The sequence below is a fragment of the Artibeus jamaicensis genome, unplaced genomic scaffold (genome assembly GCF_021234435.1).
Source record: "Artibeus jamaicensis isolate MK-2021 breed Jamaican fruit bat unplaced genomic scaffold, CSHL_Jam_final contig_685, whole genome shotgun sequence".
NCBI classification, from domain to species: Eukaryota; Metazoa; Chordata; class Mammalia; order Chiroptera; family Phyllostomidae; genus Artibeus; species Artibeus jamaicensis.
This window is the reverse complement of record NW_026521924.1, coordinates 4,959,336-4,972,260: the sequence shown is the minus strand read 5'-3', so window position 1 is coordinate 4,972,260 and position 12,925 is coordinate 4,959,336. Positions and strand designations below refer to the sequence as shown.

Sequence of the window (12,925 nt, the reverse complement as noted above, 5' to 3'; positions counted from 1 at the left end):
CTGTGCCAAAGCTCCTGAAATAAATATCTTCACAAACTTTCAGAATAATATTCTGATTATTTGAAGATCGCTAAAATGCTGTGTATTTTCCCCAAATCACTTGATTTTGTCCACCTGGAGTTGGTTTACTCTCACCCATGACAGAATACTTCATTCTCAGCCAAAATGAAAAAGGTCACACTGTGACCACATTGGTTACAGAAGGAACATGAGGGTCATTTTTGTCCACCTGGTTCATGGTTTCAAACTAAATCATTCCTGTTCCTTTTTTAAACCCAAACCCCTGCCTTTTGTTGTGTCCGTGTTAGTTTTTCTGTATTTTCCTCATAAATATCCAATAGGTCAGGGGGATTTATCTCAGTTTTTGTTAATGATAAAGTTGCAAAACAACAACAAAACAGTGAAGGCAATAAAGACAAAACAAACAGTAAAGGAGCTTTTACATCTCAGTGGGTTGTAAATACTTCTCTTGCCCCTTTCTTAGTGTATCCTATCTACTCTAAAGCAAGTGAGTCAGTGGCATGAAAGTGTTATTTTAATCGATATTTATCAACTTTGCTCAAAACATATTTAAAAGATGCTGCTCTATTCCACTGTTTTGCACTATCCCAAATTGCAAGGCTGGGGGCAACAATGGAAGCAGGATGGAATGGAGCCCCTATCACCACCTTCCTACACAAGATACAATTGGTCCAATCATTTATCTTCCTCCTTACGCCCTTGCCATATCCTGCCTTAAGTTGTAGTTACAGTCATCCATTTTTTTCTAAGCTATATGATAAGTTCCTTGAGGACAGGGATATTGCTTAGGACATAATAAATGACAATATTTGTCAATTAAATGGAATATTTTACCTATTTTATATGTTCCCAATAGCTATAGGCATGCCCCAGGGTGAATTCAGTAAGCACTTTGAGTGCTATATCATGCACCTACTCTGAGAGTGGGAATTATTTCAAAAGTAGGCTTTTCCTAGGTTTCTCCTTCCTAGTAGCAAGTAGAGTGAATTGAATTGTAATTACATTGGAATAAAATGTTCAGATGTGAATACCTAGCTCTGCTTTGCATGTTTGGTGTTTTAAGAGTATAGCTAGAATCTGTATTTACTTAATGGCTTATTTGGCATATATTTTCAAATAACTAAAATATTCATGTTATTAATATTTTTTATCATATCAGAGTAAGGGAGGCCAACATTTTGTTATCTCTTAAATCTGTTTTTTAATTTAATGTTATGACTCAGCAAACTGAAAAAAATGCTTTCATAGGGCTACTATCTCCTCTTTGTTTTTGCCTATAATAAAGTGGTTGCCATTTATTCAGACCCTATTATGTGCTGAGTGCTTTACCCACTTTATTTAATTTTTCATAACCTTACAAGTTATAGATTATGGTCCCTACTTTTCAGAATCAGTTGATAATTAATTATGTAATCCTCATAACTTTGCAAAGTATATTAGCGTTCTCCAGAGCAACATCTATCCATCCATTAAAAAAATATTTTATTTCTTTTTTTTTTTAATTTTTAGAGAGAGGGGAAGGGAAGGAGAAAGAGAGGGAGAGAAACATCAATGTGTGGTTGCCTCTCACATGGCCCCCACTGGGGACCCGGCCTGCAACCCAGGCATGTGCCCTGACTGCGACTCAAACTGTGACCCTTTGGTTCACAGCCCCCGCTCAATCCATTGAGCTACACCAGCCAGGGACATCCATTTTTATATAGAGAAGAGACACTTAAGTATTTGCCTCATGTGATTTGGAGGCTAGCAAGATCAAAATCCGAAGGGTGGGCTGGCAGGCTAGAGAACCAGGGAAGAGTTGCTATTCAAGTCCAGAAGCAGTCCGTTGTCCAAATTCTTTTTGTTCACGGTGAAACTGGAAAAGCCAGCATTCATGCCGCCTGTCCCTACCCTAACCAATAAGCAAAGACAAGGATTGAATCTTTATGGGTGCTTTATTCAGATGGTCAGCGATCTGAGTTGTGTACCCTAACAGACTGTCTTAAATTCCATTTTAAACCAACCCTTTTTACAAGGAGAAGAAAAGTATAGGTAAGAAGTTTGTAATTCAGGGAAAACGTTAATCAGATAAAAGCTGCAGCATTCTTTCCTCTGTGTCCTGGGCGGAGCCCTGGAGTACAATGGCTCAGATACCATCTTGATTGCATTCAGCTTTCCTGAAGAACTAAGGTGGAATCATTTATATGGTCTCCTGAAGTCAAGGTGGGTCATACCCTGGAATGTACATTGATTACTAAGCTTATTAGTTATTACCTGAACTAAAATTTTCCAACATATGAGTTCCCTATCAATGGTAGGTCAGTCTTTCTCTGTTAGGGCCTTTAGTAACCCAAAGACCATTGATTTAAATGTTAATGTCATCTTTTAAAAACTACCTTCACAGTAAAACCTACAGAATATGTTTCACCAAATAACTGAGTAGTGTAGCTGGCCAAATTGACACCTAAAATGAACTATCAACAAGGTATATATGATTTCATGCTATAAATGAGCACAATAAGGCTCAGACAGACTACATAATTCGCACAACATCAAACATTTATTTTGGAGCATCTGTACTATGTAAAAGGGGTTTCTGCCTTCCAAAGCCCATGTGTCTTTTTTACTATATATACTGCCTCTCAAATTAAGTATTTTGATTGGTTAGAAATAATTTCTTCCATGGCCAAATTCATGTTAAAAGAATGATTTAGCAATGGTAGGTCTAATTTATCCACTAATAAATATTTACCAAGGATGATGACCAAGAAATAGGTGTCTGTCTTAAAGCTACAGAATCCTCGTATCCTTCACAATCACTGAAAACTTCTCCATGCTTTCCATTCCTGGTGTCAACACTTACAGTTGGAAACCTAGAGTATACACTACAGCAGGGGTGCCAAACTCGTTCTCACCTGGGGCCACATCAGCCTCAAGGTTGCCTTCAAAGGGCCGAATGTAATTCTAGGACTGTATAAAAGTAACTACTCCTTAACTGTTAAGGAGTTGAAATTACATTTGTCCCTTTGAAGGTAACTGTGAAGCTGATGTGGCCCCTGGTGAAAATGAGTTTGATACCCCTGCACTACAGTATTTCATATCTCTAGTCTTTATATTGCTAAATTTTGCAGATAATCAGACCACCAACAAACCCACCCCACCCAAATTTAGTATTTCTCCAATTAGCCAATGAAAAAAAGCAAAACTTTTGAGATGAAAAATTACTTACAGATGAGCTTCAAGTACCCTTCCAGTTGTCATTTGTCCCATTTACTATGAATGACACACTCAGGTTAAACTTCTTCCCAACAGGGTTCATGAGCTCACATATCATTTTATTTTTGCAAATTATGCCTTTTTATTCACCTTTCTTACCAGGTGAATAAACTAATCTTCTGGCTCTAGCTCTTATTTTTCCAGACTTCTCAAGAATGTTTTTCTCTCCACCCCTTCCTCAATTGCTTGAGTGTAGTTAGGTTTGCAGTTTTAGGTATGATCTCAATACACTCTCCTTACTTGTGCAAAGGGAAGGCTGGACTCACTTCGGAAAATGGAATCCCTAACACAAATATAATCGGTTCCCCAATATCAGAGCGTGCCCTGTATCCTGCACAGAGGTCTGCCAAAGTACATGTTCAATAAATGTTTAACACATTTATTAATGAATGAACCAGATTATGAAACTTCAGTTGGTAGGACAAGTGCAAACTAGCCTTTCAGTGAGGCAGGACTCCTTGTGCTCTTTTACTTCACTGCATTAAACTGACCCAGAGTCACCACCCATTCTGAAACAAGACCCCAGAAGCCTCAGGCAGTGCGCATGCCCCGCATCCTCCTCCTTGGCCGCCTTCCGAACACCGTGCTGGCCCCGCCCCCTGCTCGCTCTCTGGAGCGCGCGCGCGAGACCGCGCGGAGCGTGCTCTACGTGCGGGTATCCGCCAAGCCCGCCGGGCGCTAGATTCCCGAGTGCCCGGACCGGGGCCTCAGGAGTGGGCACCGGCCGGAGCAGCCAGCAGGGCGCGGCGCACGGGGCGGCGGTGCCCGAGGGGAGCAGAACTGCAGGCGGTGAGTCAGGCCGCTGAGAACGAGCCGGAGGGTGCCTCCGCGCGTGCGCAGCTCCAAACTGCCCGGCCAGGGGCGCGCTCCCGGCCGCGGGTCGGAGGGGCCGAGCGCCTTCGGACCGGAACGTGGCCGCCGCGGGCGGGTGCTGGGACCCGGGATGCAGGGATGCCTGGGAGCGCTGCCCGGGCTTTAGAGGTTCTGGCCGCGCAGGCGTGCTTCCCCTGAGGTTTCAGACGGGACGGTCCGGACTCCCGCGGGGCCGCAGCCCCAGGGACTGGGCCAGCTGCAGCCCGGGTACCTAGGGGAGGGAAGGCGCGAAGCCCGCGGGCTCTGGCTGGCCAGACGGGCGCCCACGGAGTGCGCGACCCCCGGAGATGGCGGAGGTCCAGCCAGGAGGTGCGGCCGGGAACGTTGGCGCCGAGCAGGTGGCGGGGGCAGCCCCTGCCGGGAGAGGAAATGTGAGCAAACTTCCCTCAAGTAACTTTATTGAGGGAGCTCCAGGGACCGACTCCCAGCCCTGGTCGTCGCAGGACCCCCGCGAATGATGGTGGGATACTGGGGGCTCAGTGTCCTGGTTCTGGACCTGGTCTGCCAGGTTCTTGGCGGCATTAAAAACGTGCATTCGTTTTTAAAATAGAGATACGAGTTTGCTGTTTCAGTTAGAAGGATGTTCGTTTTCTTGAGAAGAAAATACTTAAACTACCCGGTCTTTTTAGCTCAAAGAAAGTATTGTTAGGGCGTCCTGGGGATTCCTATTTATGAAGCAACCTATTGTCCTGTGTGTGCTTGGCAAAAGCCAGCTAATTCTATTATTAGCCTTAAAAAGACAAAGGGAGACAATTGTGCTTTCTTTTCTTTTTAAAAGTATTCTCAACCATTTCGCCAAATCGTGAAATACAGTAGTTTCCAATATTGCTTGCACGAGAGAATCACTGGGGAGTTTTAAAACTATGCTCAAGTCACACCCCAGTTCAATTAAAACTCACTGTATATTTTAAAGACCCGTTGGTGACTCCTGAATACCGCACAGTTTGGAAACGACGGGTTTAATATAAGAAAGTCAAATTTTTAGTTTTACCAAAGTACCGTTTAGTTTGTAGTCAGTGAGATGAAACTCTACAGCTTCATTTTCCATAGGCAGAACTCACAAAGGGTGGTTTGTTTCCCACTAGGGACGGAGGGAATCGTCTGTTTCAAACTTTAGCTTAACTACAATATAACTGCAGCGTCCAGAACGTTGTTCCAACTAGTGTTTTGAATTTCTGTTGGGATTACTAAACCCACTTTCTCTGGCTCCTTCCACAGCCAGAGGATTTCGTTGTCTTTTAACCTTCTCTCTCTCTCTCTCTCTACCTTCTCCCTTCTCCCTCCTCCCACTCTCCTTTTTTTAACCATCCCAGCGTCTGAGAGGATCCTCCTCGCCCAAAAAGCACCGACTCTAAAAGGGTTATTGCGCGTTCCCCTAGCAACCAGTTCTCCAGGGAGAGTGGGCGGGTCCGTAACGTAAGGTTTCTGAATAGGACTACCTTTTCTGAAGATTTTTGAATCACGGTTTTCAGTTCAAGGGCTCACAGCACGGTAAGGGTGAGCTCATATAGTTCCCGTTTTTCTTTCGAAGTAATTACAAAGTTATTTAATACTGCTCTTGAATGAGGTGATACTGCTGGTGGCTATATTGGTCTTTCCTGAATATTCGTTTTCCCCCAGTCTTTTCTCTAAAAACTTGTTTAACAGAGTTCCGAAATGAAGTGGAAACAATTGGCAAAAAAAAAAAAAAAAAGTTTTTCTCTGTGGTACACAAACCCAACAGTTGTTTCATTATTTCTCTAAAGCCCTAAAACCTTAAAAAAGGTATATCTACAGCCATGCAAAAAATATTTGATAATTTGTGGCCAAAAGAAATATCAGTAACAGCTTTTAAGTTATTTGTTCCTAGAAAGTACTTTGCCATGATTCTTTACAAAATGTTAAACCACTTGTAACTTACACTTAAAAGTAACAAAGGAAAGGCACATTTTGTCTACAAATTTGCCCACCCTTCCCCAAGCACACACATCCAAACAAAGATACTTTTTAATTTTTTAAATTATTTTATGCTCAAAACAGATACTTGGTAGTCATTTAATTCCATTTTGCCTTGCTAGGAATTGTTAAAACTGTTCTGAACAAAGTAGTATAGAAATATGTCAGTTACCTGTCTCAGGCTTTTTGTTTTTTGAAACATTTCTAACTTTACTGTGAATTCAATCAGTGAATTCCAAAATGCTTTTAGTAGTCCAGTAATTTGGAGCATGTATTGGATATTCAAGAGGTTTTTCTCTCCCTAATATTTCTTGTTTTATGTGCTAGTTAAATTTCAGTTAATTGGACTGTCAAGCAAGTTCTATAAGGTAAATTTTCCCATTTCACTCTGAGAATATAATTATGGAGATAATATTATCATTTGATGGACCTTGTAGTTCAGCAGTCTGCCATGTTGCTAAGACAGTTATTTCTCACTATTTTTTTCCATTTTCATTGCTTGTTTAAAACTTGAGGCCTTCCAAGCAGCTACAGTTAAGAATTTCTGCTGTTTCTATGGTTTTTAAACATTTAAAAATAAAAAGCTGTTTATTATCCTTGTTGTAGACACTTTTCAGAATTACAAAAAAAGATTAAAAAAATAAAACTCACATTATCCAGAAATAAACAACTGCTCATGGGATGAAGTTCTTCCATTTGTCCCTTTTTATTTGTCTATACATATTTTTAAAATAAAATTGGCATTTTAATTTCATTTGTAGTTTTAAATATTGCCCTTTTACTTCAGATATCACAAATTTCCTATGCTGTTAAATCTTCATTGGAAATACAGATTTTTAATGCTAGATATGCCCAAATTTAACTTGTTGTCTATTGTTGCACATATTTCCATTTTTAGTAGTTGGGGGTATAGTATTAAACACTGATTGCAAATCCTAGCTTGGCTACTTCCAATCTAAATGACCTCGATTATCTATTTTCCCCCCTGCATTTCCTTATAGATTGTGTAGAACAAGGAGAGTAATAATGGTTGCTGCAACAGAGGGTAGAGTTTTGTAGAGATGGAATGAACCAAATAAAGGAGGGTCCTCAGGAGTCTGGCAAAGGAAGTAGGCTCAGAGAGTTAAGGACATGCAGGCAGAGCTGGGATAAGTGCCCTCGTGTAAAAGCCCCAGTATGTCTGACCTGTTTGGGTTAGATTAAAAGGGAAGAATTCCTTAGGCAGAGGAGAAGTTTTTATGATTCTTGAGACATGTTGCCAATTTGCTTATGCCTAGACAAACTGATTCCCTTAAGCACAGAATGGGCTTCCCATGATGTCAGCATTCCAGTGTTAAATCTTACCTAATTTTCTGTAAAAATGTGGTCTTAATTTATATTTTTTGGTAGCTAGTGAATTTAGTAATTAGCTTTTTATTTTACCTTTTAAGAAGTTTATGTAGGTACTTTGTCCATTTTACTGTTGATGATTTTTAGTAATGATTTTAAATACCTGTTGTACATAAAGAGTATTGTGCCTCTAGCATATTTGTGGGATCCTCCCCCATCACCCTGTCATAATTTATCTTTTTGATATTTTTTCAGCAATAAAATATTTTCATTTTTATGTAGACAGCTCTGTATCTTGATTTATATCATTATGATTTTTCCTCGTGAACATTTATGTTTGGAAAATTCAGAGATGAGGAAAATGAAACAAAATTTTGGAAATACATTAGGTTTTACCTTTAAATCTGTACTAGGGTATAGATACGTACTGTCTTATACCACTTTCTCCTCCCCAACTAGCCAGTTGTACCAGCATGCTTTGATAAATACTGGGCTGACCAAAAAGTTCATTTGGTTTTGTCCATAAAATGGCTCTAGTAGTGCATGGTTTTCTTTAACATCATTCCAAACAATTTTGTTAGGTTATATTGTGACAGATGTCTTATCAGTATGCATTTAAAAAACATATCAAAATTGGTGTATTTTTGTGTAGCCATTTTAATATCAAAGATGGAAGAAAATATGCAACATTTTTGGCATATTATGCTGTATTATTTCAAGAAAGGTAAAACCCCAACTGAAACGCAGAAAAAGATTTGTGCAACGTATAGAAAAGGTGCTGTGACTGATGGAATATGTCAAAAGTGGTTTTTGAAGTTTTGTGTTGGAGATTTCTGGCTGGGAGATGCTCTGCTCCATGGTTGGGTAGACCAATTGAAGTTGATAACGATCAAACCAAGACAGTACTTAAGAATAACCAATGTTATACCAAGTGGGAGATAGCCAACATACTCAAAATATCCAAATCAATTAATTAGTGAAAATGAAAAGTGTGTCTTATTTTTTTATGTAAAAAAAACAGACAGACTTTTTTTGGCTAACTCAATAGTCCATCCTTCTCTCACTGGTTAAATAATCTTCCCTTTATTATATTTTAAGATCTTAACTATTTTGGGGTCTAATTCTGTTTTAGGCCTTACTCATTTAATCTTGATCAATGCCAGATCTTTTTAATGTAGATTTAGAATACATGAAATACCTAGTAGAGCAAGCCACACTATTCTTTAAAAAAAATCATAATTACATGCATCTGTCCTTAAACAAAGATGAAGGCTTATTGTTAAATAAGTGGTCCCCTACGTTCTCTGTCTCCTCTCTCATTGCAACACCTTTAGTGTCCTTCCCTTGTGGCAGCCTTTTAACTGTTTACTGTTTGTTCTGAGTTTTTCACTGGGGCCACTTGTAAGGTCATTCCTCGTAGGCTAGTCAGAGAGTGCTCTTCCTGCACCCTGTGCTGTGGAAGGGGTCTAGCCGCCAGTGTACCAGGAGACATCTGTCTGGAATATTAGCAGCCTCTTTGTATAGTCGCTTTTGGGGAAGGTTCCTATGCTCTCACCGTTCAAAGACTTAACCTGTTTTATGTGTTCTAAGAATCAGTCTTCAGTCTTGCTGGGCTCTGGGACTTAGAGCCAGGGGTCTACAGTGAGGAGGTGGGAAGGGCATCTAGTGATGTAGGGCTTCTCAGACAGCTTTTCCTAACCTTCTGTTAGCCCGCCTCCCGTTTACCAACAGTTTTTGAGCAATGTGGAGTGCTCCTTAGCTTTTGTTACTGACAGTGTAGTATTTCACTCAGGTCTGCTGAGTTGCTACTTGTCCTTCTGCTTTCCACTTCCATGATTGTGTTGTAGTTTCCACTTTGGTTATTTAAGTCCTTGGGTCTATATTTTCTAGAAAGATCTCTCTAATTCTGTTTCAGTGGAGTTTAGAGGGAGAGGATGTACTTGAATATTTTGTGAAACCTGCCATCTTTATCTGGAAGACCCTGCCTAAGAAATAACCGATTAAGTGTAGCATTTTTATTCTTTGGCAAGAACTGTCATGTATAACGTAGATGTCAGTGTTTCTGTTGAGGGGCATAAAACATTATTCAGAACTATCCTCTTGGCAGAGGTGTATATAACTCTTTTTTAAATTTAAGTTCTAATATTTCTTGTAAGGGTTCTTAGGTATTTATATTTTTGTTGTGATGGGTTCTTCATATTGGCTGTTGCTGGTGTAAGATGGTTGTTGATTTTTGTGTATTTATATATTTATAGCTGGCTCTTACTCTAAGAGCTTTGTAGTTTATTCTCTTGGGTTCCTAGTTATGTAATCAGTTGCAGATAATGACACTCATGTCTACTTCTTTCTGGTAATTATACCTTTTATTTTGGGTTTATGGCATACTGCACTGCTGTTAGCATTTTGGAACATAATCAAATAGTAATGGTGGTAATGTACAAAATTCTGTTCTTTATTTTACTAGGAAAAACAGTGGTACAATATTGGCTTTTGGTTTTATCATATGTCTTCATGAAGACAAAGGAAGCCTATCCTTTTATTTCTAATTTACTTAGAGGTGTTTTTAATTTTTTAAGGGTCAGGAATTGAATATTAGCAAATTATTGTTAGTATCTGAAGTTTATCACTTGTATTTCCTAACAAACTGCTGATATGAGTCCCAAATATTAACTGGAGTAAATCCTTTCCTTTGGATAATTCTTTAGAAAAACAAATTCAATTCATGAGAAAATTAAGATGACACATTCAATACATAATCATGTCTTCTGGGATGGAGCAGTATAGTTACTGGAATTTTTCAAAAGAATATTTTAAATTGGTAAATCTTTTGCCTGTGGAAATGGTGTCCTTTCTTGGAGTCATGAGAGAAGGATTTTGGGAGACCTACACGTGGAATGTTGAGGTATTACAGGAAGATTTATTGGGATGAAAATAGAAGGCTGCCCCCATTTTCCAAATTCCCATCTTCATCTGTCCCACTATAGGAAAATTCAGTCTTGTCCTCCAGCTCAGTACAAAAGCCAGAGTCCAGAATTCTGTGCCATTGGTTCAGTCCATATGAAAGCTTAGGCTGATTCAGCCTTTGTTGCTGTCTGGCTAGTAGCTTAGCTTCTGTTCCTGGCTGGGCTCTGGCTGGCGTTGTGCCCGGGCCCTTAGTTGTAGTACGTGCACTTGTGGTAGGCTGTGGAGCTTTAGTTAGCCTGTGTTATATTATCTTGGGTTAGCGAAGGACTAGGCTCTTTTTCAGACCACCTAATCAACTTGCCAGTCTTTCTGGCTTGCATTGGATCCTCCCCCTGACCAATCCATTCCTAGCTCTTCAGGGGTCCTCTGTCCCTTATTTCGTCAACCCTCTTTCCAGGCCAGACACTCCATCCTTGTGGTCACCATCTTAGTTTCTATTGTACTTGCCTCGTAGTAGGAGGACCTGGCCCTGTGCCATCTTGACTTCTTTTGGGCACATGCGCAGCAGAGGAATTTTTTTCTTTATTGTTTATTTTTTCTCCCCATAGTCTGGGTGAGTATAATGGTTATACCCTGGGGATTGAAAAGTGGTCCTTCCTCTACATGGGGGCTGAGGGATATTAATCTCCTTGGTGGAGTAATATTGTGATCTGCTTGGATGCCTGTGAATACTACAACTTAATAGCAAAGCAGCTTATGCTCTCTAGTTGATTATGCTTAACCCTGCGTAGGTCATGGCCCATCTGAGATTTACAAACAAACCGTTTTCTTAAATATTGTTACATGTGTCTGTACATAGGTTCAGAGTCATTACTAGCTGAACATTTGTACATGACCAACACGTGTTTTGTAAGGGTGTGTGTTATTTGATAGTAAATTGTATCTGAGAGATACTGGTGAACTCTTAAGTCAGTGTTGGTGTAGCTGTTTTGTTTCTACAAACCTAAAAGCCAGTGTTGGTGGGGTTTTTTTGGTTTTGGGGTTTGGTGGTTGTGGGTTTTTTGCATTTACCATTGAAAATGGTTGGAAAAATATATCGAGTCGATAATCCAAGAAATGTTGAAGAACTTCAGTGAATGTTACTCAAGTTCGATGATGAGAATGATAAGAGTTGATTGTGAAAATGAAAGTGATTTAGAAGAGGAAGATTATGTGAAAATTCATTCAGAGGATTTAGATACTAAGCAAGATATTTCTAGTGAGAAAGTAAAGATGAATTAGACATGAATGAAGAGTATTTTGAGGGAAAGGATAAAGGATCCAAATGGAGGAAAAATCCAGTAAGACGACAAATTTAGAAAACAGCAGCAGAATATTTTGTGTCAACTTTGGTTAGTTCAGTCAAATGCAAAAAAAAAAAAAAATGCCAAGACAGAATTTGAAACTTGAAACTACTTTATGACAAATGAAGTATTTTAGATCTAATATTATATACAAATAAATACATTGATTCTATCTTGAGCTAGTTTTCATAAGAAAGAGATGCTAAATGAAGACAAAAATGAACTGAAAGCACTTTTAGGCCTCATATCTAATCTAGCTGGTTTACACTGCAGCAATTGGCTGAATTTGCAGGATTTATGAACTACAGATTGTAGCGAGATTTAACTTTTTAGATTTATGATATCTTTATGGAGATTTACACTTATTCATAATTGTATCACTTTTGATGACAAACTTACCTGCTTTGAATACTTGAGAGTGGAGAAATTAGCTGCAGCGAGAGACATTTTCTCATCATGTAGAAAATGGTAAACTGTGTTACTCTGTGGGAGAGAATGTAACAAAAGATGAAATGTTACCTGGATTTAGAGGCAAATCTGGGTTTAGACGGGTGTACTCCATCCAAGCTCAGTAAGTATGATATAAAAATTTTTGCTATGGTCAAGTCAAAATATTTTACACAGGAAATCTTGAGATAATGCCAGTAAGCAGCCCAAAGGTCCTTACTTGATTAGTAATAATAAACCTGCAGACGTAATCAGGAGACTTGCAGAACCCATTTACTCATCAGGATGTAATGTTACAGCAGATGGGTCACTGATATAAATCTTATCTCTGACTTGAAAAAGAAGTATCTCTCATGTATAGGTACTGTTCGTAAGAATAAACTACAACTACCCCCTAAATCTGTGTCTTCTAAAACAGCCCCGAAAAATCCAGCTTATTTGCTTTTGGCGCAGATTGCACACTCATATCTCATATGTCCAAAATGGGGGAAAAACATAATTTTAGTTTCAAGTATACGTTTTGATGATGGAATAAATTTAGATTTGCAAAAGCCTGACATAATAAAATATTACGGCCAAATGAAGTGAGTTGTTGACACATGGACCAAATGATAGACACACGTAATGGGGCCAGGAGAACCAGAAGATGGCCTATGGTTATATTCTATACAATTTTGAATATTGCAGAAATAAATGTTTAAACCATTCATATGCCGAACAGCAATGTGAAAATAAGACACAGAATATCTTTTAGAAATCCTATAACGTAGTTAGTATCAGGACAAATAAAAAGGCATAAGCCTCCGCAAGTGTGCATA

At 39.2% G+C, this 12,925-nt stretch overlaps 1 protein-coding gene across 4 annotated transcripts in view; it reads left to right on the top strand.

Annotated features, from left to right (window-relative positions):
• Positions 1-3,905: 3,905 nt before the first annotated feature.
• BTBD3 (BTB domain containing 3) overlaps positions 3,906-12,925 on the top strand; it is a 36,820-nt gene continuing 27,800 nt past the window's right edge. Inside the window, exon 1 of one of the 4 annotated variants that reach the window (XM_037155982.2) lies at positions 3,906-4,065. Coding sequence is in view for 1 of the 4 variants with exons in the window: in XM_037155980.2 (XP_037011875.2) it covers positions 4,437-4,458 (22 nt within the window). In the remaining 3 variants the exon portion in view is untranslated. The other 3 variants (XM_053671245.1, XM_037155980.2, XM_037155981.2) reach the window with 3 other exon arrangements.